Below are 26942 nucleotides of genomic sequence, written 5' to 3'. Positions count from 1 at the left end.
GAATCTGAAACCAACAACTTTTTATGCTGTTATATTAAAATATACTGATTTATCTTGCACTTTGAATGGCTCTTTTAGCGGAGCACTATTTTGTACCTACAGGCATTGGTTATTTGCAAAATACTAGTGCACCAAGTTACACAGCTCTTACAAATGTTGACAATATTTTAAAAATCACATTTGCAAATATCACCACCAAACTCAATCAGCAAAGCCGCCTAAGTTTCAGTTGTCATTCTCACAGTGATGGGCATCCCTTTCTAAGATTCTAATTTTCAACTTCGAAGCTTAAATTTTATCAGACGTAGGCAACCAATGCTATCAGTTGTTTTCCTTAGAGTGACAAGCTCAACTTACTCATCTTTGGGGGGGTATCTGTCGAATACCCAGGTCTGAATAACCATGTCATTATTTCAAATAAAAATGGTGTTCCAAGAAAAAAGTGGCTAGTTAACTCAATTACACACGTGGCTTTCCTCAAGGCAAACATCGTGTGTTAGTAAACAACACAGGGGCTGTGTGCGTACTGCCCATCCTGCCATCCAGATTATTTTTTAAAAACCTTTTACTAAAAGGATTTAATAAAATTAATAACTTTTACTGCTTCATCAAGAACATTCTTAAGTGAAACGGACCCTTCTGGAACTTTGTGTGCTGATGTATGATGCGACAGCTGTGGCAGTGGCTGGCGGCTGGTGCCACTGCTGGATTTACGCTGAGGCACCAGCACTTTTCCCACCACTGCTTTGACTCTGCAATGTTAAATGTAGGCACAGTGAAATGGCAAGCAATAGCTTCATATTCCTATCAGAAGTAGTTTTGACCCTTGGCGCTCCCTGAAAGGGTCTCAGGGACCCCCTCCCAGGGGCCCTCACACCATACCCTGGGAACCACTGGATTCAATAATCACTGTATATACACACACATGTGCAATTATAAAGTCACTAAAATGAGTTCGTTTATTTGAAAACACTTGAATGTTTATAATATAGCCATCTGTGCATGAGAAGTCAGGAGAGAGTTTCCCTCGGAGGGGAAGGTTCTGGAAGGGGATGTATGAGGTACTGCTGATATTCCTTGGTCTGGGTACAGACCAGACAGGTGTCTCTCACGCACACTTCCAGTTATGTTACATGGCAATGGACACTGAAAAAAATCTGTACTTTTTTGGCTACAGTAAATCTGTGGAAAGTGCTGCTATTGTCTGAAATGAGGAAGACTCAGAGAAGAGTTAAGTCTGGGACTAGGGGGAGAAGAAAGAGTACAGTGTTTTGCAGATGACCTTGTAGAGGGAAACACTGATAGGTCATGGAGAGAGAAGGTGTGATTATAGAAGAAACACCCCTATGAGGGGAAAAGGAAAAGAATCCTAAGTGTTAGTACTACTTATTAAAAAGTCAAAACCTAATGTTTCAAGTTATACCTCCAAATGTCCTTTCCTATTTTTTTCAAACTGAAATAGCTTTTTTAAAATTTTTTTTGAAAGAGCTTTTAATATTCTCTTTATTAATTCCTCAAATGGCCTATGCCTATCAACCTTAATTGAATTTCTAGTAATTATTATTTTCAAATTCACTATTTCGTATCTGATGAAACTATTTCACAAGTATTTCAAAGAGCTCTTTTCATTTTCTCTTAAAGATTTATTTATTTATTTTAGAGAAAGAGAGAGTGATTGTATGCACATGGTGGGGGGGCCAGAGGGAGAGGGAGAATTTCAAGCCGACTCCCCGCTGAGCACAGGAGCCTAACCTGGGACTCCACTCCATCACACAATCTCACAACCCTGAGATTATGACCTGAACTAAAATCAAAAGCTGGCCGCTTAACGAGCTAAGACACCCAGGTGCCCCTGAGCTCTTTTAATTTTTAAAGAAAACTCCATGTTTCTAAGCTATTAAATAACCCAAATGACAGTTTTTTCTTTGATATGTTTGCTCTGCATCCTTCCTTAATAATTCTGTATTTATAGTGAAGGTATAGGAGATTTCAGTTACTATTTTTGTGCTTTTCTTGAGTAGAGTTAAAGACTAAGTTATGCTTATCACTCAGCCTCTAACAAACAACATTCCTTAACATGTCTACTAGGAAGGAAAAATGAAAGAATCATCTGCAACTGTCCCCAACTGTGGCAGTTATTAGCCCATTCAGTATCCACTACTACAGATTTCAGTTAATGATACTAGCTTTGGAAAACTGACAGATGTGCTGGTTGGTTATTAAGCAAAATGATCTTTTGGCATACCGTTCACCTGGCTACTGTTTTGTGCTGGTTAACAAGAGCTAAAGCAGCAAATGCGGATATAGAAACAAGTTAGGCTATTTAGTGGGTAGAAGATATGGGGATTTTTGTCTGACTGCTTCTACTTCTTAGCTAAGTTCGAAACAAATTCATGTGCTACGGGTGAGGGCTGAGTTGAGTTGTGGGATATTTGAAGAAAAGGGGGGTATAAAGCTATCTAACTGGAGAGTAGGAAAAAAGAGTATCTTAGAGAATGTTGGACTGGTGCTGGGTACCCGTCTGAGATGTGACATCGCAAATGTGAAGGGCAATCTGCCCACACAGTAGTGTGTTTAACGCCAGTAACATAAGGTTGCTTGGGTATAAGCACAGTTAAGCAAATGGTTTAACTAGGGTCAAAGCTTTGCCAGGTGAGTACAATAAATAGGAGGGTAACAGAGATAAAAGTGTTTGTAAGTAATGATGGACCACTGACTAGAAGCTGGAGCAATGATGGATAGTAGTAGAAGTGGCAAGGTTCACAAATTAAAAGTCCCAATGGAACCAAAGAATTGTTGGCATGGGGCTATCAGAGTAAGTCCGAGGTAAGATCAGAGTGGGATGCTTGAGGTGGAGATCTTCAGAGGTAACCCGTAACAAGGTGAAGGGTACGATCACAAGAGTAGATAGCATGATTGTGGGAAGGGATGGCAAAGATGAAATGGAGGAAAAGATCATTAAGAAATAAGGTGTGAAGGGACTGAGAGGGCTGAGGACTTGGCCAGATCACACGTACGGATGCTAGAGTCATCAAGAATGCAGTCCTGAGTGCGTGCACAGGAAGACTGTGGACCAGGATTAAAGTCACCAATGAAGGACAGAGAACAACCAAGGGATCAGTAAATGTCAGAAGGGGTCAGAGTATTGTCAAGTCTGATGGCACGACCTAGAAAGGGAAGAGAAATGGCTTGAAAGCACAAAAAGGATCCCTGCCGCACCCAAAGTTCATGAAGCATGAAAGAGAACAAGAGCATCTACTTGAGAGACCTACAGGAAAAAGGTCATTGTTACGAAACAGCTAGATTTCAATTAGGGAAAGGATGTGAAAAGAACTTTTCAAAGAGTGCTTGAAAATATAGGGTACGTACGTGGCACCTTCTGGGCATGGTTCCAGTGGATACCATGGAAGGGTTAAAGAATGAGGATTTCCCATTAGGAAGCTCAGATCTGTGCTATTAAAGGCTCTCTACTGTTACTCTGGCAAAAATCTGGAAACAATTTCAAGTTTCATTTTTGGTCACTGATTTCTATAAACATCACACATGTGTCTCCCAAACACTTTTAAGATAAAATTCACATACAAGCACTTACCTCTATTTCTGTAATTTTTTCGGAAGGATTATCAATTAAGAAACGGGCTAAAGTCCCAGGAGTAGTTCTGTAAGTTAGAATGATTGAGTTTTTAGGGTCCTGACACCACTGAATGAAGAGATCCCTTGAAAATCCGCATTCCAGGTCAGGCTGGCTGGCGAGTACCACTTTGGGGCTAGGTACCCGAGCCAAGTCAGAAAGACCGTGACATAAAGAGAGATGGCGAAACTGAAATGGATTATTTCTTTTGTCTTCAAAACATCTCATCAATTTGTCACTCATCCATTCTACCTATAGGGGCAAAGGATGACCATAATTAGAAAATACTAGATTATAATTGCAATGTCTTCTTCAAGGTCTAAAAGTTCATGATCTGTCTTCTTTTAAGTATTTACCACCAATAGTTCATAAAACTTGTACCATTCTGATAAGCAGCTTATTTTCTGTTCTGTTGCCCCATCATATCCTTCCACCCCATAGCTCATCCCTAAAAATCCAATTCTGCACTGTATTTCAGTTACAAGTCACCTTAACTCTTACTGAGAAAGCAGAGAGTTAAGTTTTAAATAAATATCTTACCCAAGATTGCTATTTCAGGGGAAAGAGCTTATTCAGAAAGAAGAGAAAAATGGATTCCAACATTTATATCCTATGAGGTAGCTTCTACTTTTGTCCTCATTTTACAAATTGTGATACCAAGTGTTAAAGGAGAAGCAACTTGCCCAATCTGTAAGATGGCAACAAAAACAGAACCTACTTCATAGGGTCTAGAAGGACTAAATGAAATATCCCATGTGAACACAGAGAACAAGTGGTTCATTACCATTATCATCATCAACCTCTTTCACAGGAAAATAAAATCCAAAGAGGAACTCAATTGTTTTCTAGAAGTCCAATTTCTGTAGAAAACTTCTACAATACAAATGACACCATGAAAACAAACCTGGGACTTGGAAAACTCCACCACATTATAGCTGACATTATTTAGGAGTGCCAGCGAGTAGACACCCAGGCCTGCATCTTTAGTTCTCCAGATTTGATCAAGGAGTTGAGCAAGTTCCAAAACTCTGCCTGCAGTGTCCACTGCTATTAATACATTCCCATCACCTCGAAGTGTTTCCAGGACATTTGCTAGAAAACAAGAATGTAAAATCCATAGACAACATAACAATACTTTGCTACAAAATTAAAGAAGACTTTATCTCCAGTATAAAGACTGTAACTTATAGATAAGCGATTGTTGGGCCAGGTACACAATTTTAAAAATTCCACTCAGGTTATTACAACTAGTTTTTATTCTGTGAATGTAAGTTCATAGGGATGAAAGACAATGCCATTCATTCTCAATTTTTTTTCCACTGAAAAAGCGTAAATGAGTGGTCCCAGCCCTCTTCACCCACAGTACACATAGAAAATGACATTCTTATAGTATACTGTGGCTATTTAAAACTTTGTTATAAATGATTCCCAAATTTATACACCCTAATACACACATTCATACTCTCTATTTTATACATACACATTTTGTATGTTTGCATGCCTACACAATAAAATATAGATCCAATTCCCTCTTCCAACAAAAGTATCTTTATGAGTAGATATCCTCACTCTACATTAAAGTTGGCTTGGAAACATTTGGTAAAACCAAACTCTAGCAAAAACAAACAAAAAAAATACAAACTGATACCTTCTTAAAGTGAAAACAATATAGTACACAAATTCTGCCTTTTTTTTAAGATATTACTTATTTGTCAGAGAAGAGTGCATGTGCCCAAGCAGGGGGAGCAGCAGCCAGAGGGAGAAACAGGCTCCCCGCTGCGCAAGGAGCCCAACCTGGGACTCAGTCCCAGAATGCTAGGATCATGACCGGAGCCGAAGGCAGATGCTCAACCGACTAAGCCACCCAGGTGCCCCACAAGCTCTGCTTTTTAAGTAGACAAATGAAAGCAGTGGTTTCAAACATGTTTAAAAGTAGAATCTAGGGGCGCCTGGGTGGCTCAGTGGGTTAAAGCCTCTGCCTCCGGCTCAGGTCATGATCTCAGGATCCTGGGATCAAGCCCTGCATCGGGCTCTCTGCTCGGCAGGGAGCCTGCTTCCCCCCTCTCTCTGCCTGCCTCTCTGCCTACTTGTGATCTCTGTCAAATAAATAAAATCCTTAAAAAAAAAAAAAAAAAAAAAGTAGAATCCAATTTTCCTGTTGAAATCCTGTGTAGCTTATAAAAAAAGAGTAAGAAGGTAAAGCAGCTGGAGCCAAAGCAGAAGCAATGAGGGATGGCCCAGAGGCTCCTCTTTAGAACTGAGACTACTAGATTAGAGTGTTAAGACACCCAACATAAAAAATCAGTGAACTATTTGCACCCTCAGGTATCACCTTTGCTCATTTTTCTTTTAAAGTGTAAGTGTTTTGCTAATGGATTTTTTTTTTTTTTAAGTTTTTATTTAAGAGAGAGAGGGAATAAGAGAGTGAGCACCCAAGCAGGAGGAGCAGCAGGGGAGGGAGAGGGGAGAAACAGACTCCCTGCTGAGCAGAGAGCCCAATGTGGGGCTCGATCTCAGGATCCTGGGATCATGACCTAAGCTGAAGGCAGAGGCTTAACCCACTGAGCCATCTAGGCACCCTTTTTTAACAGATTTCTATGAGCTCTTTCTATATTCTGGCATTCCCTAGACATGTATCAGCGAATGCCAGGTAGAGCTAGCTATGTGCTGAATGACAAGGAGAAGTCAATCTCAACACCTATCCCACAAAAGCTGAATTCAAATGAACTAAAGTATCTTTTTCTACAAAATATGGTCACATAATATTTTTTCAAAAATATTAGAGTTAGGGGAGCCTGGCTGAGTTAGTTAAGCACCTGACTCTTGATTTTGACTCAGGTCATGAACTCAGTGTCATGAGATTGAGTCCCACAACAGGTTCCACACTGGGTGTGGAGGCGGCTTAAGATTCTCTCTCTCCCTGTGCCCCTCCCCAACCTCTCACTCTCTTTAAAAAAAAAAAAAAAAAAAAAAAATTAGAGTTAATCAATCTCTCATGACAAGAAGTGTTAAACAAAATAGAAGAAACTGTAACTCATACCACCATGCCCCTCCATGGAGGACATTACTACGTAATACGTACTCAGAAGTTGCTCATCTCTCTGTTTTCTCCTAGGCTGCACATATGTGGCGTTAAAGGAATCTGTGATAAGCAGGGAGGGTCTGCTTAGCATTTCCAAGGAACATCCATTTAAATGACTATAATAAAGTTGAAGAAGAAGAATATTATATCATTTCAAATAAACAACTGCTTATCTCACCCAAAAATATAAGCAACTTTCTTTTATAAGATTTTTCCTTCCCTAACTATAAAAGGACACGTGCTCATTAATAAGAAATCTAGTACATTTAAAAAAAAAAAAAAAAGGAAAATCAAGATCTTCTAGAGTACCACCACTCAGAGAAATTGATATATTTTGGTATATATCCTTCTAAGCACACAAATACACTTTTCTAGGCATATATATGTGAATATATTTTACAAAACAGGTATCTCATGTATGTCTCTATACTCAGTTCTATAGCCTGGTTTTCTCCCAATGATACTAAAACTGGTTTCTAAATCTATTTTTTAACAATTGTAAAAACCTCTGCCTAGGTTACTTTTTCTCATCATTATAAATAATCTCAAAGAACATTTTTGCAAGAAGCTTCAATTGCATTTCTGTTTTAGGACACATTCCTAGAATTTACTATAATATACAATTTTGCTAAATGGCTTTCCAGAAAGATTTAATCTTTTTCAGAAAGCTCTCTCTTTTCCAGAAGGAATGAGCAATTCATTGAATATCTCCTAGGAGAATACTACCACTTAAAAATCATTTTAATGATACTTAATTTTAAAAAGAATTATGGTTTAAATTTTTTGATTTTCATAACTTTTGTCCATTTTGTAACTGGCATCTTTTTAATTGGTTAAAACCTAGTCTTACACATGTAAGCTTTTAGGCAAAATGCTACAAATAATCTCCCTACTTTATTGTTCTTTAGTTTATTGTTTCAGATGTTTTAAATCTGTATGTAATCAAATCTATCAAAGTTTTCCTTTGTAACTTGGTCCACTGCCTTTATACTCAGAAAACCCTTTTTCATATCAAAGATTAGACTCACCTGTATTGTTTCATTTTCTATTTAACTCCAATCCATCTGAAATTTATTTGTTATGTGGTAAAAAACAAACAAAAAACCCACAAACTGACTTTTTCCCAAAATGTTTAAATACCATTTGTTCGAATACCCATACGTTCCTCATTATCCTATGATTACAAGAGCCTAAAACTTATTAGTCTTATATATTTCTAAATATAAGATACAAAAGATCTTGAGGCTACTGTAATCTCATATAAAACAACTATGAACTTAATGTACAGAAATTACAAAAGAAACCTCTATGAAACTAAACACCAAACAATTTTATACTAATGCTGTGAGTACAAAATGAAGTATTTAAAATTACAACTACTGTGTCCCCTTTTAAAAGGACTCTGACTTTAAAAATAGTTATATCATAGTCACTAACTTTACCAAAAAAAAAAAAAAAAAAAACCCACAAAGTTCCTTTAAATAGTAGGTCAAGTAGCATATAAAATATAATCCTATGTACAAAAATTCATCTCCTTTACAACATCTCCAGAGTGATATCTGCTTTATATAGTGGATACTTACATGCCAATTTATAAAATACATTATCTCTTATATCAAAGTTTCCCCCTTACAATGCAAAAAAATTCACTATTTGAGACTTTTAAGTAGTTCAAGATTTCTGGCTAAAAAGAACTTTTTAGTTTAATTTTCCCTCCAAAGAATGAAACAATATCAACTGCATTTCCATTAGCTTTTGTCTTGATATACCTACATCTCCCTCTTGTGGTTAAAGTCAACTGCGTAGACAATTTCTTCTTCTCCATCTTTGACTATTTTCCATATTGTTCCACCTATCATATGACCAGCTGGCAGAGGTGTGATAGACAAGCCATGTCCTTTACCTGTGTCAATAAGATATTGACAATACTCAGATTTCTTTTACAAGCCTAAAGAAAGCTTATTTATTTGTAAGCTATTTTTAATAGCTAATATATGCAGTGATACAAAATCCCAAAGTAAAAAGGCAAACAGTGAAAATGCAAATCTCACTCTTATGCCCCCCAGTTACTCCATTCCCTCCCTATAGACACTCTTGTTTTGTTATGAGTTCTTGGAGACATACCTGTGTTCATAAATTGAAATATTACAAAGAGATTGGACCCAATACCCCATTAAATTACTTAGTATGAACAAATAAATGTGAATATTTATTCACATACACAATCATCAAATGTTTCCATTTTTGCGAACCTCTAAACTGACGAAGTAACAATTCAAATCTCATGGTAAACAATTTATCCTATAGAAAAATTAAGTACAAGTCAAACTGTTGTGATGCTGGTATTTCTTGGCTAAATCATCAGAGTCCACCGTGGCACCATTTTCTCAATTTCAAAGCAAGGCTTCATATTTAATACATCTCCCTCCACAGATGAGAAATCTATACTTAACAGACAACTTCCTGACCTAATTAAATAATAAACTTCTTAATATCCATTTCTAGAATTCCATTATCTTCTACTATGCTGCCAGAGCACTGCACTTCCTTCAAGACTTCGATCACTACATTTAGTCATCTGAGCCCCTCAACCTAACTGAACTCCCAGGAGGACCTGGCCATGTTACCTTTGCGCATCATACACAGTAAACACTAAAGTCTTTCCCAAGTTACATGTCAAAAGGTTTGAGCTATTAATGTTGTGTTAGTATTTAGTCTGAAATATTTTAAAATCCAAATGACTTGGGAGAAGTTCAGATTTACATATCTGAACATGCTAATCTCTTCTTTTTCAGAGCACAGGGCCTATGATTTTTACTACAAATTCCCCTTGTACTTTTCAAAGTCAGTTAAACCCCATTAGTCCAATTACTTACTACTGGAAACATTTTTTACCTTTCAAATTCACAATCTGAGAGAATTTTAACTGCTGTATTTTATCAAAGGCTGCATCCACATCATCTAACGTAAAGAGGGTAAAGTCTTCCGTATTGTGTCGAGACTAAAAGAACACAAACCAGAGGTTAAACATGGTCACTGCTGGAGTGTAAAAAGCATTTTTTAACTGTGTGAGTTACCTGGTAAAGATCATACATGAACATCTGTCCCATTTTATAAACAGGAATGGTCGCATAGATGGCACAGTTCAGACCCAGCTTCCCGACTGCATAGGGGAGGGCACCGAGATGAAGAGGATCAGGGTGGGACAAAAGTACTGCATCAATTTGGTGAACATGCCTAGGAAAACATGATCAAAAGGCCTTCTCAATTTCTCCAATCTTGTTTTTAAGAGTAAAGAGTAGGTTGGGGTAAAAGAGCAAAGGGGCTGAAATTATGATACCTATCAGTATCAATTATTATTACCCCGTCCTGCATAGATATCAAAAGTATGGTGTGTTCCACAAAATAGATGATGTCTATACACATAAAAAAAGAGAAGGAAAAAGAAAAGAGAACCAGTCGATACCACACATAAGCTGATTTTGAATGACTACTTCATATACTATTTATTAAAATCCAAGAACTCAACTTAGAATTTCAGAAATGGTTAGGGAGAAGATATTTATTTATTTGTTTTTATTTTACATTTTATTAACATATAATGTATTATTTGTTTCAGAGAGGGAGAGGATATTTAAATGGCCACATTTTTATTATGAATTTTTACCTCTGCTTTTCAGCATGGCAACGGAAAGCATATTCACTACAGTGAAACCTCAATTAATAAAACGTGCAGTCTCACTGACAGAAGAAATTAGAAAAAAAAATGTTTTGCTACAAGTTCTATGTTTTTAAATATTTAAGTTATCTTTCCTTCCATAATTAGTACAATATGACAGCGTAACCGAATTCTTTTTTTGATGGATTAGTATCCTTTTGTATCTCATGGTCATTATTCTGGGCACCAAAGCTCAGTATGGAGGATCAAAAGATAAAGAAGTAAGCTAATGTGATCTGCTGGCAGACCCTCCATGTGGAAGGTTTATCCTCTCCTCAAATTCTTGTAAATTTACTCTTCTCTCAAATTAGGTGCAAAGTCTCTACTGAGATTCATTAGCTGAGTAACACTTAACATTTTACTGAATTTCAATAAACACAGCTCATAATGCAATCAAAACTTTACAAATGGAAACAGTCAGTGTTTGGATCTTTGGAGAAAGTAAAACTCGGTCTTTTACTATGAATTAAAACAGAGGAAGGAAAGCAAACACTGTGTAACACAAAATGGTATTACAGTGTAGAAAAGAGAAGCTGATTTAATAAAAGTCTAGATATATGAAAAGTAACTTACTTCCTCAGGGAATCTATAATATCCATAGAAAAGTGCTCATCCCAGCCACAGTCCAACAGAAATCTAAACTCATCAACTTGCAGAAGATAGCAAAGAGCAGACTCTTCTTGAACCCCAGAGAGGGTAGTTAATTTGATAATAGATGTCATTTTGGTCCAATAACAATCCAAAAAGTCTTTTCAAAAGAAATAAAAATATAATTAAACATACATCATAGGCTCCCAAACATAACATACAAATCAAGATTATAACAGGTTTCTATTTTTTTTTTTAAAACATGGAATGGCTTAGACATCAAGTCTACCGTTTTTTGTTTTTTTTTTTTAAGATTTTATTTATTTATTTGACAGACAGAGATCACAAGTAGGCAGAGAGGCAGGCAGAGAGAGAGGAGGAAGCAGGCTCCGCACTGAGCAGAGAGCCTGATGCGGGGCTCAATCCCAGGACCCTGAGACCATGACCTGAGCCGAAGGCTGAGGCTTTAACCCACTGAGCCACCCAGGTGCCCCATAACAGGTTTCTAAGTGGGCAGAAATTCCATAAACATACAAAGCAAATGCTTTATTTGTTTTTTAAAAAAAAAAAGATTTTATTTATTTGAGAGACAAAGAAAGAGAGCAAGCGAGCACGAGTAGGAGTAGGGGAGAAGCAGACTCCACGCTGAACAAAGAGCAGATGCAGGGCTTGATCCCAGGACACGGGACACACGACTTGAATTGAAAGGCAGACACTCAACCAACTCAGCCACCAAGGCACCCCAGAAAGCAAACACTTTAAAAGCCCTATTTCCATCACTGCTAAGTTTGAAAGTACAAACATGATCTTACATAATCTTGTTTACAATAAGCCCTTCAGTGGCTCCCCAGTGAAGCTTAATGAAAAGTGATAGACTTTACAATCAGTTTCAGATTTGAAACTACTACCAGGTGGTTCTAAGCAATTAATTAACCTTTCCTCACTTTATGTACCCTCACCTGTAAACATGAGTATTAACAACACATATAAAAAGGGGTGCCTGGGTGGAGCAGTGGGTTAAGCCTCTGGCTTTGGCTCAGGTCATAATCTCAGGGTCCTGGGATGGAGCCCCACATTGGGCTCTCTGCTCAGTGGGGAGCCTGCTTCTCCCTCTCTCTCTGCCTGCCTCTCCACCTACTTGTGATCTCTGTCAAATAAATGGATAAAATCTTAAAAAAAAAAAAAAAAAAAAAAAAAAAAAAAAGCCGGGGGGCCGCCTTGGCACAGTTGGTTATGCATCTGACTCTTGGTTTCAGCTCCGATAAGGATTCTCAGGGTCATGAGTTAGAGCCCTGCATGGGGCTCCAAGCTCAGCTCTCCACCCTCCCCACCCCAAAGAGCATGCTTTCTGTGTCTCTAAAATAAATAAATCAATCTTATGGGGCACCGGGGTGGCTCAGTTGGTTAAATGTCTGCCTTCAGCTCAGGTCATGATCCCAGGGTCCAGGATCTAGCCCTGTGTGGGGCTCCCTACTCAGTGGGGAGCCTGCTTCTCTCTTTTCCCTGCTCATGCTTTCTCTTTCTCTACCTGTCTCTCTCTCAAATGAAATCTTTAAAAATAAATCAATCATTAATAATACACATAAAAAGGATGCTGGAAGATTTCAAATAATGTGTAAATTACCTAGAATGGAGACTACCAAGTTCCTCAATAAATAACTACATAATGAATTAATGAACTCATTCTTCAAGGTGAATTTGTGCTTCCTTTATTTTTCTGTGATGGCAATGATTTCATTGCATTACAATGATTAGCTTTCATGTCTCTCTCTCCTATTAGACCACTGGTCCTTAAATAAATAGACCCCCTGAGAATCTGATAAAAAGCTATGGACTATTCCTTCTCCCCTCAGTCGTCCAAAAACAAACAAGGTGCACATACACATAGAAACCCACATACTTTTCAGGTGTTGAATGTTAAAAATGCTTGCACTAGAAAGTAAGCAACTAAAAAAACAGGTAGAATCTCATGTTTGCAATTCCTAAAAGAGAACTTGACACAGATGGTATTCAACATATATTTGATGGAATTTATGTTGGGATGCCTATTACATATAGTTCAAGGAGATATAACATGAACACAATTACTGGGATTTAAGACCTAGAATTGTGTGCTATTAAGCAGATGTTACAAAAACATTCATTAGCAAAGTACAACTCCACAGCAGTATTTCAGATCTGCACTCCTTGAAGTAAATTAGCCTATTCAAGAAGGAAAGATCAAGCACACCTGACGACCTCTTACCAGCTACCGAAGGTCCTATCAATAAACTCAGGTAAACTGTCACCTTTCATGACAGGGTGTCAGAAGACCAATCCCACCACATCTACCATTCTTCTTCTTCCCAGTCACAGACGAAGACCCAAGACTCCTGGATTGTCCATTATCACTGATGTGCACGTCTGCCAGTCGGATCCACTCCTCTACTTTCTATCCTTCCCAAGTCCTTCCAGTAGGCCCTCTGTAATGATGCCACTTACCCTCACCTGTAACTGCACCGAAGGTTCTCTTCACCAAAACGACTTCTCCTGCAGTGTTCCCCAGGGTTTTTTCCCTGTACACCCCCTGTGCCTCCAAAGCAGGACGTTCATGCTCCTTGCTCCTCCCCGCAGCTCCCAAACCAGATCTTCTCCTTCCTCCGCCATATACTCCGGGCCCTGCCAGCTAGTTCACCAGGAGCCTTCCCACTTTCCTCCTCACTGCTGACGTGGGTTAATTGGACCTCATTCACTGCAGACTTTAGTTCCTGACTCCCCGTCTTCCTCAGTAACTCAACTACTGACTCTAATCCCCCGACTTTCTCAATTCCAATAACCTCATCTCACTTCAACCCCTGGACCTCATCACACCTAAGCTGCACCATTTCCAAACATTCACCTTCTGGTGTCTCATGCTGTCATTCCTGCCCTGCTTACTCAGTAACCCCACTTCGAAAATCCTTCGGACTCACTGAATCTCTAACCCATCCCCCACTCTTTCACCCTCTCCTGTCTCCATTCATGTCCTTCCTGCTGATCCACAATCCATCACGAGTATCTTGAAAACACTATCAGGCATCTGGCTGCTCTGGTCTTCTTTGTAGCAGCCTGGTAGAACTCCCAACTCCGACTGATTCCAATCCTTCACTTTGCCTATTCCAGAAACTGAATGTTGCCAGAGGAAAAAAGAACCCCAAGACTGTGCTATTTGCTCTTTAAATTCATGGTCAAAAATCTCAAATGGAAAAAATATATATATACGTGTATCAAACAGGCACTAAGCACTACCTATCAATCTGAGTTTTTGTAGTAGGTTGACTATCTCTGAGACTGTGATTTTACACTGCCTCCTCTGCTCAAGCATCATGTTCCACTCCCTCCACCCGACTCTCAGCTGATAACCTCGCCTCATTCTTCAACTAGAAAACTAAGCCGTTAGACAATAACCCATTTTCCAATACCAACTCTATTAATGCATCTGCATGAACATTGTTGTCTCCAATTACATGGAATCGATAGCCTTGCTCTCATCCAAGGCCAATCCCCATGAGTACTCTGGATCCCATTCTAATTTTTTGTCTTCTAGAGGACTGAACCTCTTCAGTCACCCCTTCTTTTCCCTGCATTATCCATGTATCACTGATGTACCACTCCTATTAGCAGACGCAGATCGTCTAGAATTTCCCAATTTAAAAGAACCCTCTCTTAATCCTACAATCCCCCGCAAGTACTTCATCATTTCTATGCTCCCCTTTCACAGCAGAGGTTCTCAGAATATTTGTCCACAAATGTGTCTCCACTCTCTCACCTCTCAAAGCTGGCATCTTTCTCCACCAACCCATCAGAAGTGCTTTCATCAAGGTCACTGACCAACCTCTATGTAATTTAAGCCACTGGGCATTTATTCCTCTGGCCACAACTGGCGGAAACCAGAGCAGCATTCAGCAAAAGTAAGTGTTCGGCCTCCTTGAAATGTTCTCCTCACTCTGCCTCCGTGTCAACCCTCTCCTGGTTTTCCTTGTATCTAACTTAGGTCACTCGCCCATCTCCTTTGCTAGTTACTGTCTTTCTTCAACCTCTAAACACAGCAGGGCTCTTCAGTAGGACTTTTTTTTTTTTTTCTTTCCAGGTAATCTCACCAGTTCCACAGCTATAAATTATCATCTGACCTCTGATGGCATCATCGTTGAGTCCTGCCTTTCCTTTGTATTCCACATCCAGTCTCTCTTGAAGTGCTGCATTTTTACCTCCATGCGATTTCTCAAGTTTCCTTCTACCTCCACTGTCACGAAGATCTCTAGCTAGTTTGTATATTTTCCCTGCCTCAAATTTATTCTGAGATGGTTTTCTAACAACCCTAACGTCCTTGCCTACCTGTTACATGCTGTAACATCACCCCGCTTCCCTCAAAAGACTTACTGCTCGCTATTACCTGCTCTTTATTTACTTGCTTTGCCCACTCCCATCTCTCCTGCTCACCCCAGCAGTAGATTATGGACTCCATGTAAAAATAGACCTTATCTATTTTGGGTACAGTTACCCTCCAATGCCTCTATAGTGTCTAACACATAGTGGGGGGGTCAATAAAAGCTTATTAAATGAATGAAGCATGGCTAGTGTCAAGTGAGCTTAGTGCCCTTACTGCACCATTAACAGTTACCCATTTATATGCACTTCTCCTTGCTTGGGAGAGGTCTCTTGGATGCAAGCCAGGTTTGACCCATGTTTGTATCCTACTATATTAGCACATGTTTTAAACACACAGCAGTTGTTCAGTAAAGAACTGATGAAATAAAGAAGTTAAAATTAAAAATATATTGGCTTAGCATGTTCCTATTCATAAGGTAGGAGAAATACGAAGATTAATATCTTTGTAAATACAAAGATATTAATGGAAAGAATCCTTTGGAAAGGATCTAAAGAAAATTCTCCCTGCCAAAAAGCTTCCTGTGCGACAATTATATTAATGGTCTAAGAGAAACCCTTTTTTACTCAAATCCACTTTAACTTCCACTTTCTTTAGATTATGAAGTGAAAATACAAAAGATCTTGCAGACAGAAGTAAATTAGTTCATGTTAAAGCTCTGCACACAGACCCAGATTTCAACAGGTGAAAAGATATTTTTAATACAATTGCTCATCATTACTTACTGATATCTCAGTTGTACATAGGGTGAGACACCATGAATTCAAGGGAAGAGTTCTTTGTAAATCTAAAAAATAAAGAGAGTCTGATGAATGTGGTGTAACAAATTTACTTCTGTTTTTACTTATGGTGTTTAACTTCTATGTCTTGCCCTAAGATGAACACCATGAGCAGCAGCAAGCAGTGTAATAAACGGTCCTTTTTTAAAAAAAAGAAACTTGTTATAATTTTAGGAAGCTAAAGCTTACATAAAACAGAGATAATAAAAGGATAATAAAAGACAAAAATAATAATGTACCAAATTGGTCATAATCACAAGCTAAAATAATGCAGTTTAGGAAACAAGATTTTAAAAACCAACATTAGCTCATATTATTAAGAATCATAAGAGGTGGGATCTTAAATTACTTGCTAAGGATTAGGAGTACCTGAGGAGACAAAGAGAAAAGGTATTGAAAACGGGGGAATAACATGATCAAAGGCACATAAGAACTGACAGAGTTTTAGTGGAAAAACCAGCTGGGCACACTTTCATATAAGCAAAAAATGAAAGAAAAGCCCTAATGAATAGAAAAGGGCCAGATAATGGAAGGTCTTGGACTCTAGACCTAGCTCTTCAGGCAAGAGAGAAACATTTTAAGATCTACTATGAAGTAAGATGACACAATACAGGAAACTCCGTATTTCTGGAAAATTACCTGGTGGGTATGACTGATTAGATAAGATACAGAAAGCAAGGAGATAAAAAGGAAGACTATTTAGCAGATCACTTCCTCCTTCCAACTTTGCTGATTCTATTTTGAGACTAAATTCCTTTAACCTCAAAGGTACTTTATAATTCTCTGACATGAATTCATTAGTCCTCATCTAACCAAGGCTACTTCTTGAGTAGTCTGTTACCAACTCCTGATTCTTTTCCCCTCAAAATGCCTCACCTGTGTATCACCCCCTTTCCCTTCCCATCACCAGTACCTTAAAGCAGGGCCTCATCACCTTATATTTGGGTTTCTGTTTCTCTCCCTCCAGGCTTTCTTCCCTTCATCTCAACCTAAACATGACGGTCAGAATAATCTACTGAAACACCTCTCCACATATTAACCCTTGCTCAGAAACCTCTGAAAGCTTCTCACTGCTTGAAAAAACAAAAACCTGAATGCCTTAACTAGCAACGGGGGGCACCAGCAAGCTGCTGACATCCCTGCTCACCGCTGTCTCAAGGCCCAGCTCAAATTGCACCTCCGTATGAATTCCTAGACTACATTGGCTTTGCCCAACAAAAATACAACGCAAGCCACAAACGTAATTAAAACTTTTTTTCATAGCCACACTGAGAAGTTTGACAGGTGAAGTTAATCTTAATATACCTTATTGAGCCCAACTTATTCAAAATATAATTTTCCTATGAACCTATTAGTTATTGAGATATTTTACCTTTTCATACCAAGTCTTTGAAATCCAGTGTGTATTTTATATTTACAGCACATCTCAATTCAATCTAACCACAATTTCAAGGGCTCCACAGCTACATGCAGCTAGTGGCTACTGTAATAGCACAAATCTAGACTAAAATCAATGCTTTGTACCGTACTCTGCTGTGCTCAGCCACTCCATAAGGTGCAGGTTGGCACCACCCTATTTTTATGTACATATCTTGGGCTTGATTTTAATGGAATCACCAACCATTTAGTCTTCTGGACCAAAACCCCTGGAGTCCCCTGGAGTCCCCCTCCATCTACCGAACTGCTGCCACCTGTTGAATCCTATTTGCCATTTCAGAAAGGTCTCTCTCACACCCTTCACTATCCTATTTCAACTGAGGCAATCATTACCTTACCTCAGTGACAATTTCCTCTTACCTAGTTTTCCTGTTCCCAGCTGATCCTCCATACAGCTGTCAGAGACCACCCTAAAAAAAACAAATATACTCATGCCCTTTCCTTGTGCAAAGTATGCACTTTCTAACAAATGAAATCTGAACTCCTTAGCTGGAAATCAAGGTCCTTCACAAGCTGCTTTCAATCTCCCCCTTCCTTCACCAACCACCCTTGCACTGCATGCTCAAGGACGTTTATCCTCCCACTCTCTCTCAGTATGCCAAGCTTGCCCAAGTCTCTAGATTCAGGAATGACCTTCTCCTGAGTCTTGTAAATTCCTTCTGACCCTTCAAGACCCAGCTGAAATAGTTCTCCTTTACGAAGCTTTTTTCGTAGTCTCAGGAGGTTATTTTTTTTCACCTTGCGCAAAAGGGGAACCAAGAATATTTGTTGAATGGATGCTGAATGTATCCGCAAAGAGCAAAAGCGATCATTTTTGTATTGCCAAATTCAAGCACAGCACTCAAAGCGACATACATGTGTGCTTAAAAGAATGAACGCCAACGATCATCAATTCCTTCCTGACGGATACTACTACATCTCAATTATCTTTCACAGTTACTTGCGAGAGAAATGACCTTGCGTGTTGGAGACAGCTAAAGGGAACTAGGCAAAAATCAAAGGGAAAACGAAGGAATCTGGATTGGCCCCCGAGCTTACGGAGTCCAAAAAGTCTCTTCCTGGTCAGTTCGGGAAGAAAACTGGCTTTCTAAAAAAAAAAAAAAAAATTATATATATATATATATATATATATATACACACACACACACACACACATATATATGTGCATATATATATATATATATATATATCTCACAGGGGTTATAAGATAAAAAATTAGGGTATGGGCAATTGATAATTCATGTTCGGCTGGTGACAGGAGGCCGGACTCGACGGGGTTAAGGCTAGTCTGACTTCCTGCTTACCTAAGAGCAAATAAAACAGAGATGGAAGCGCTCGAGGGCAAAGGGAGCCTGAGCTGGGGAGCTGGGGGTAGCGGGAGGAGCAGAAGGCCGAGACCATTTTAATAAAGCACAGTAACATCTTAAAAGGTCCCTGGAATCGACTAACTAAAAAAGAACGCCTTCTTTGCGCCCAGTGCTTAGCTACCTCGTGGTCTCTGAACCCGAGACCACGCAAGACTCCCAGCCAGGAGGCTAAAAAACACGGCAACGACGAGGGCCAAAGGCGCCAAAGCTGGCGCCGGATTAACTCATCCAGCCGGGGAACAGCAAAAAAGAGGGAAGGAGAACACACGAGTGAATCGTGCGGATTGCCACAAAGACCGGGGGCTTTAGACCCACGGAGAAATCACATCTCTCCCTCGATAAGCACTTCTGCCACGCCGGGCCAGGACAGTCGCCACCGAAATCCCGGGAGCATGTCCCCAGCGCAGACCCGGACAAGGTGGAGCCAGGGTCTCCCTGAAGGCCGAGGACGCCCCCTCCCCCATCCAAAGGCTCACTCCTTCCCTCCGCCCCCACTTGCCTCGTCAGTCCTCCCCCAACGCCGTCCACTGCCCTTCCCAACCCCTAGTCGAATCCAGGTTCAAGAGCGAGACAAGCTGATACTCGCTCAACACCACCCGTGAAGACCAGCCAGCAGAAGCCCCCTAATGGCGGCCGCCATTTTGAAAGGGGAGGCGAGCCTCTGAGGCGGGTAATGCCCAGGGCGATACCATGTTCGGGGGGGTGGGGACGAAGCTGTGGAAAGATGGTTCTTACGACAACAAGTCTCGTCACCTTGCGCCGAAGTCTTATTTTTAAACAATTTATAATGCTTAAAAGCTAAAATAAGTACTATAAGATCCCAACATCCCAAGGGAGAAGAGGTACAGTTTCGCAGCTCCACCCCTCTCTTTGACCCGGCATGGCGAATGGCAGGTCCCAAGGCCGCAGCTTCCGCCGGCGCCGGTGACTGAGTTCGTCGCTGCCCTTGGTTGTGGGGTCGTTTTTGGCACCAAGGGCGCAGGTGGGTCCTGGGTCCAGGATGGCCCGAGGCGCTGCGGGTCCCCGTTGTGTAGACAGGGAGGGTCCACCTCTAGGGAAGCCCTCGGCGGCGGTGTGTTTAGGCGAGGGGTGGTCTGGAGGTTCCCCCCGGGGCTTGCGAGCGGTGGAGACGGGAAAGGGAAATAGGGCTTTCTTCACGTAGACAGCTGGGCTCATGTTTTGCACCTGACGGCTTTTGGGAAGGGGAGTGGGAGGTTGTCGTTATTGGAAAACGTCCTTAGGGAACATCAGGTGACCGTCCCTGACCTGCCTGAAGAGAAGACAGGCCGGTATCACGTCCCTAGGCTGGAGGGAAGGCGGGAGCATCACAGATGGGTCGAAGTTTTCAGCGTTCTGTCTCTTGGTTGCTCAGGATTGGAAACTAACGTCAGTCTCTTCCAAATCGCAAGTCTTCTTGAGCCGACCATTCCACACACAAAAATCACTTTTTAAAAACATAATGTTTAATTTGCACTAGGTTAAGACACGGTTCCAGACCTCAAGGAGTTCAGTTTCTCCGTGCATCCAGCACTGCTTTTCATAGATTGTATGTATTGTTAAAAAAAAAAAAGTCCATCTAAAATGCTGTGGGGACCAATTAGAGATTAGGACTTAATTTTTGAAATATCTGTTCATCTACGTTTTAGAACATGAATTGACTTACAAAAATACACTCCAGATACATTTTTCTTTTTCTTTTTTTTTTAGTTAGGCGGGAAAAATTGGTTAAAGAAAAAGTAATGTTAGGGGGCGCCTGGGTGGCTCAGTGGGTTAAGCCTCTGCTTTCCGCTCAGGTCATGGTCTCAGGGTCCTAGGATTGAGCCCCACATCAGGCTCTCTGCTCAGCGGGGAGCCTGCTTCCCCCTCTCTCTCTGCCTGCCTCTTTGCCTACTTGTGATCTCTCTCTGTCAAATAAATGGATAAAATCTTAAAAAAAAAAAAAAGTAATGTTAGGGAAAATAAGTTAACACTGAGTGAGGTCAATCTAAATGTTCACCTCTGTAGTTACCCTAGCAATCAATAAAACACAAATAGCTTGAACCAAGAAGCCAGACTGCCTGAATGTTAATACTGGCTGTGCTACTTAACTGCATCTGTGACCTTAAGCAAGTCCATTGCCCTGGATTTCCTCATCTGAAAAAAATATGCCTACTAAATTGGGGACATTAGTGAATACATGGTATAGAATTGGGAAGATTACGTGAGTTAGCGATTATGAAAAGCAGTAAGAACTGTACCTGATAGTGCTATAAGAGCTCTTTCTAGAGCTACGGCAAAACATTTTAAACATTGGTAACAAAGGAGGGGTGATCAGTTACGTGATTCCTTGAGTCCATAAGACAAAAACAGATTAGTTTTAATTAGGAATACCATAGCAAGTCCCAGTTGTGATGTAAAAGGATTTTTCATGAGTCTTATAAAGCAGACACTACTGGAGCACCTAGGTGGCCCAGTTGATTAAGCATCAGAGTCTTGATTATGGCTCAGGTCATGATCTCAGGGGCATACGCTGGTGCCCCATGTTTGCTGAGCATGGAGCCTGCTTAAGAGCCTCACTCTCTCCCCCTTTGCTCCCTGCCCCCTCAAAAAAACCAAAACAAAACACTAATATGTACAGTGGCCTCATGGGCACCCATGTGGATGTCACTGTTCATCCACACTTCAGGGCTTGTTTCATTGGAGCTTGTCCGAGGACCTCACTGATCTTTGCCTAACAGATAAAGTCCCCTATGGTCTTGGGCTCATGACGAGAGCCTGTCTATACTCTCCCTCCTATCCATTCTCCAAGAAATCATTCTAGCTCACTTCTTAGGTCCATAAATCTTTGTTCTCCCTAGTCATTCACTCAGTGAAATACAGAGAACAAATTATGCTAAATGCCACGGCTCCCAAAGTCCGTTAGATTATACAAGTGTAATACGAAATGTCTCTGGGACTAAGATTTGTTATTTACCTGTTAGCGATGGAATCATGGTAGCTGAACCCAACTCTGGATTTTGAGTACACAGAATCCTTTTATCAGTCTTCACCTGTAGAGTGTATATAAGAGCTTATGTGCCGCCAGTCTCCAGGGTTTGTCTCCCCTCTTAGATTCTCAGAGTAGAGCCAGACAAAAGTAGCTACTTGCCCTGTTGGAAGAATGCCAACAACAATAATGGCTTATAACCCACAGGTGGCCATGGGCTTATTTAGAACAGTCTTGGGCTAAGTCAACAAGCACTTTTGTCGTTGGTTAAAGTACATACAGTATCTGACTCACCTGTGCTGAGGGTTAGGCTTGACCCCCACAACACCCCTATTAAGAAATTTGAGGAACCTATGAGGACAGGTGACCGAATACATGACCGCTTGAGTTCTACAGAGACCAATACTGTCTAGTATTTTGCAGTTTTGTGCTTTCAAAGTTATATTAGTTGATTAAGGCATGTTTTGTTATTCTTATCCTTGACTGGCTCAAATTTATTAAACAAGTTAAGTGGCTAATCTGGCGGGCACCTGGTCAGATTCACGAAGAGAGCTTCAGTATCTAAATGCAAATAACGTTACTTAAGGCATAGTGCTGAGAGAGCCACCATCTTCTAAGAAATAAGTTTGCCCAAGAACTGTTTGCATCAAATCAGATAACAAATTCTTTCAACTAGATTTTTCCAGCCCCACAAGGAAGGAGGATCAAAAGTACCTATTTTGTTAGTTTTAAAGATTTATTTACTAGAGCACTCGATCACAGCAGGGTGTTGGGTGTGTGGTGGCAGAGGGAGAGAATCTTGATACAGACTGACTGCTGAGTGGGGAGCCCCAACTGGGACCCAATCCCGCAACACATGAGATCACGACCGGAGCTGAAACCAAGAGCCCAATGCTCAATTGACTGAGCCACCCAGTCTCCCCCACCCCAAAATAAGTCCTTATTTTGATAAAGGCTCCCCAGACGCTTTTGATGTGCAGATAGGTTTGAAAATTCCAGCTGTAGGAGGTAGACTAAAACTTTAATGACTAAACTGTAAGTTATATATTTTAAATAACTTGTTAACTTTACATAATTTTCCTGCTGTGTGTAATATGCTTTATCAAGTAGAGTATGGGGTAATTGTGCAACTTTTAACTTTATGGCCATTTTCCAACCCGGTGTCTTTAGATAGTGATGAAGTTTGAGAAATACAGATTTGGAATGTGTAAATGTGAGAACCAGTGTCTTAGGAGAGGCAGGAATCTGGTCTCCCTAACCCTAGCACAGTTGAGTGCTGAGCACTTTTGTTGGCAGGCCTGTATTCTCTCACCGTATTGTCATACACCTTCTCAGCCATTGTATATGATGAATTCATCTTAGATTCGTGCATAGGCAGATGTATTTTGATTTCATCTTTAGATACAAATTTTTGCAGAAACTTTTTTTTTTAATTAAGGCAAATTTATTTTCCATATGGTGACTTCTAGTTCTATTCTTCCTCCTGTACCTTTCAGAAACTCTTAGAACTTAAAAGCCCCTAAGTACCATAAATTTTAATTCAAGAAGAGGTCTTTTAGAGAGGTATTGAGATCTAATAGAAAAAGAGCTTTGGAGCAAACCTAAGCTTGAATTTCAGCTCTGTATTTAATACCTATTTAGGTGAAGCCGTTTTCTAGTCTATAAAATGAGGATAATAATAATGATTTCATGTTATATATAAGATGATATGATGGCTCTGGTACCTAGTAGTCATTCTATAAAAGTAAATTCCCTTCTGTCCTTATTATTTGTTAAATCTTCGAATTGATACTGAAATCTACCATGATGTCGTTGAGTGAAGTTTTTTAAAATTTCATTTCCTTTCAAAAATTAGTTTTCAGCTTTGTGCACTAGCAGTATTGTAGCTAATGGGGTTTATCTGAGTCAGAATTACTGCTAATTGAAAAATTAGTTTTCAATAATGATAGCTTAACTAAAGAATTCTGCTTTTGGCATACTAGTGTAGTTATATTTGTTTTAGCATCATAAGACATTCTAAAAATATTTTACACATGTGTAAAAGTTTTAAATTAATTGTAGGAGGGTGCAAATATCCAACTTTTACAGGTAGAATTTTTTTATACTCTCCATTTCTCTGCACTGTACCATATCAGTTCACTAGTAGAGCTAGGGAAAAAGTTAATAAATTGATTTTTAATGCAGTGCAATTTTTATACAAATCATTGTCACCTGTATAATTGTCATCAAGTAGATTTTAAGTTGTATACTACATCCTGGTCCCAAGCAAATTTGAAGAGGCTTCCTATGTTTTAACATCGATCTCCTATATTCAGGGCTATCTTTCTGTTTCAGATGCAGTTTTTCAAGATACTACAAAGGCGGTTATATTTCTGATCATTGTTTTTCCCCCTAGCACTCAGGATGAATATAATTCAGATCGTTCGTGACCACTGGGTACATATACTTGTGCCTGTGGGGTTTGTATTTGGATGCTATCTAGACAGAAGGAATGATGAAACGCTGACCGCCTTCCGGAACCAGAGTTTGTTGTTTAAAAGGTTAGTTTGTGCGCTTCTTTTAAACGAACAATTCCTGAGCTCTTGGAAGTAATTTTTTAATATCAGATATGCCAAAAATAAATAGAAGGGCTGAGTTGTCTCTCCCCCGCCCCCCAAGTAATATTAACTTTACATTATTTTGCAGCATTTGTTACTGTTTAATCCTTTTACAAAACTGTATGATTACCTTTGGACGGCCAACAAGTGTTCAGTTTATGAACAGGCTATTTCAAATGTTTGAAAATGTTTATTTTGGCGTTCAGGATGCACTGTAATCTAGAAACAATGTTATAAACCAGCTCACCAAAGCCTTTAATAAAGCTTTCATATATTATCTTACTTAAGCCAGAATGTAGCTGAAATCTATGGTACTAATAGTGGCTTGGTGCCATGTTCCCAGCAATACTGCTGGAGAGCTCTAGGTGTGGTGGCTGAGTGATCAGAAGGCAGCTGGCAGCTCCTGGTACCACGCTGTGTCTCTGGAGACGGCTCTTTTGGCAGCAGAGTGAGTTGACATGTCTGCCACTGGGAGTGCAGCTAAGTGGGAAGAAGCTCAAGGAACCGAGGCTTGAGCAACATTCACAGTCGATATGAAGAGGAGGTTTACAGTTAAGGATTTCCAGAAAGAAAATGAGTTAGAAAAGGTTTAGAAAACCTCAAATGAACTCTTTGAGAGGATAATAGCTTTCATACAGCCTAAGAAATTGCAGTTCCTTAATGGGGAAAAATGAAATTGAAGGGATGGTAAAAGTTCAAAATCATGAGAGACTAGAATGAGTATGTTGAGTCTATATAAAAATTTTAATGGGTCAATTTAATAGAATATAAAATATTGAGCTCTTACTCCTTTGACTCTTTACCCCCCTCCATAAAAATTTAATTTATACTTTTTCCTTTCCTTCCTTTTTAATTTCCACACAGGGAATTGAGACCCAATGAAGAAATCACCTGGAAGTAAAGGTTGTGACTGAATTACAGAATGTTCACATTTTAAAAATTAGGAGAGAAATAAAAACACATTCATTATTTAATTTGAAGTATGAGTCTTTCTTTGCTATAGCAGTCCACGTTTTAACTAATAGGCACACTTAGCTTAAAAATAAATCATTATTGAGTATTTGAGGATATTGATATTAAATTTACAGTCAGTGTTTCATTTTCTTTTCCTCATTTTAAACCATAGTACTATTAAATCATATAGCCAATTTTTTCCTCAGATATTTTTCAGAATTTTTTTTTTCGAGCTGTGTGCTTTAGAAGGATGATACTAGCAGAAAATTTTAGTGACCTTCAGTTTGGCAAAGATCTCTTAAATGCAACACATAAAGCATGAACTAGTTTTAAAATTTTTCGCTCTTCAAAAGACACGAAAATGAAAATGCAGCCATAAACTGGGAGAAAGTATTTGCAAAATGTAATATATAGCAAAGAACTTATATCTAGAATATGTAAAGAATCCTTATAGCTTAATAAGACAACCCAGTTTTGGGCGGCTGGGTGGCTCAGTGGGTTAAAGCCTCTGCCTTCGGCTCAGGTCATGGTCTCGGTCCTGGGATCGAGCCCCGCATCAGGCTCTCTCTTTCTGCCTACTTGTGATCTTTCTGTCAAATAAATAAATAAAATCTTCAAAAAAAAAAAAAAAAAAGACAACCCAGTTTTAAAAAATTATTCCTTTACTTAATCTCTACACCCAACATGGGGCTCAAACTCAACCCTGAGTTTAAGAGTCAAGTGTTCAGCCAACTGAGCCAACTGGGCACCCAGTCCAATTTTTTTAAATGAGGAAAAGAATTTTTTTTTATAGATTTTATTTATTTGAGAGAGAGAACACAAGCAGAGGCAGTGGCAGACAGAGAAGCAGGCTCCCTGCTCTCCCAATGTGGGGCAGGCCTGATCCCAGGACCCAGGGATCATGACCTAAGCCTAAGGTTAACCAACTGAGCCACCCAGGTACTCAAGAGCAAAAGATTTTAAGAGACACTTTGCAAAAAAAGATAGGATGGTAACTAAAACATATGAAAAGATTCCTAACATCAGTAGTAATTAGGGAAATGCAAATTTAAGCCACAATGAGATACCAGCACACACCTATTAGAATAGTTAAAATCAAAAGACTGATGCTATTCCTGGTATTGGCTAGGGTGCAGAGTAAGTGGACCTCACAGTGCTGTCAGGAATGTAAAATGTAGCTGCCAGGAGTTGTACCCCTTTGGGAATCAGTTTAGCAGTTTCAAATGAAAATAACACCTCCCGTATGACCCAGCCATCCCACTCTGAGGTACTCATCCAAGATAAAGGAAGGTGTATGTTCACACAAAGGCTTACATGAATGTTCGTAGCAGCTTCATTTGTAATAGCCAAAAATTAGAGCTAGCCCAAATGTACATCAAGTAGCTAAACTGTTAAATCCTTATAATGGAATATTACTCA

At 39.6% G+C, this 26942-nt stretch overlaps 2 protein-coding genes and 1 pseudogene across 4 annotated transcripts in view; 2 read left to right on the top strand and 1 right to left on the bottom strand.

The window, feature by feature from the left end:
• The window catches only part of CPSF2 (cleavage and polyadenylation specific factor 2), a 30507-nt gene extending 10840 nt beyond the window's left edge, over positions 1 to 19667 (bottom strand). The window contains exons 1-9 of one of the 3 annotated variants that reach the window (XM_032878670.1): positions 19507 to 19667; positions 16150 to 16211; positions 11005 to 11179; positions 9791 to 9950; positions 9609 to 9714; positions 8487 to 8616; positions 6714 to 6829; positions 4536 to 4723; positions 3593 to 3883 (exon numbers count right to left, since the gene is read on the bottom strand). In XM_032878670.1, the coding sequence (XP_032734561.1) occupies positions 3593 to 3883; positions 4536 to 4723; positions 6714 to 6829; positions 8487 to 8616; positions 9609 to 9714; positions 9791 to 9950; positions 11005 to 11153 (1140 nt within the window). In that variant the 5' untranslated portion in view covers positions 11154 to 11179; positions 16150 to 16211; positions 19507 to 19667. Of the gene's footprint in view, positions 1 to 3592; positions 3884 to 4535; positions 4724 to 6713; positions 6830 to 8486; positions 8617 to 9608; positions 9715 to 9790; positions 9951 to 11004; positions 11180 to 16149; positions 16212 to 18000; positions 18054 to 19506 lie in introns of those variants that run through there. The other 2 variants (XM_032878671.1, XM_032878672.1) reach the window with 2 other exon arrangements.
• A 30-nt stretch (positions 19668 to 19697) lies between these two features.
• On the top strand, positions 19698 to 25543 carry NDUFB1 (NADH:ubiquinone oxidoreductase subunit B1). Its single transcript, XM_032878505.1, has 5 exons — positions 19698 to 19734; positions 19825 to 19989; positions 22659 to 22682; positions 24368 to 24512; positions 25434 to 25543. The coding sequence occupies exons 1-5, from the start codon at positions 19698 to 19700 to the stop codon at positions 25468 to 25470; spliced, it is 408 nt and encodes a 135-aa protein (XP_032734396.1). The 3' UTR covers positions 25471 to 25543.
• On the top strand, positions 23833 to 23960 carry LOC116879985 (annotated as a pseudogene).
• Positions 25544 to 26942: the final 1399 nt, after the last annotated feature.

This window comes from Lontra canadensis, unplaced genomic scaffold (assembly GCF_010015895.1).
Source record: "Lontra canadensis isolate GAN:19392208 unplaced genomic scaffold, GSC_riverotter_1.0 scaffold64, whole genome shotgun sequence".
Lineage (NCBI taxonomy): Eukaryota > Metazoa > Chordata > Mammalia > Carnivora > Mustelidae > Lontra > Lontra canadensis.
This window is presented reverse-complemented; position numbering and strand designations above follow the sequence as displayed.

Excerpts from the sequence above, each read along its gene's own strand:
- NDUFB1 (XM_032878505.1), top strand. The coding sequence starts at position 19,698 with ATGTTCGGGGGGGTGGGGACGAAGCTGTGGAAAGATG. Across the intron at positions 19,735-19,824 it reads GACGAAGCTGTGGAAAGATG|ATCCCAACATCCCAAGGGAG; the intron begins GTTCTTACGACA and ends AAGTACTATAAG. Across the intron at positions 22,683-24,367 it reads ACAAGGAAGGAGGATCAAAA|CACTCAGGATGAATATAATT; the intron begins GTACCTATTTTG and ends TTTTCCCCCTAG.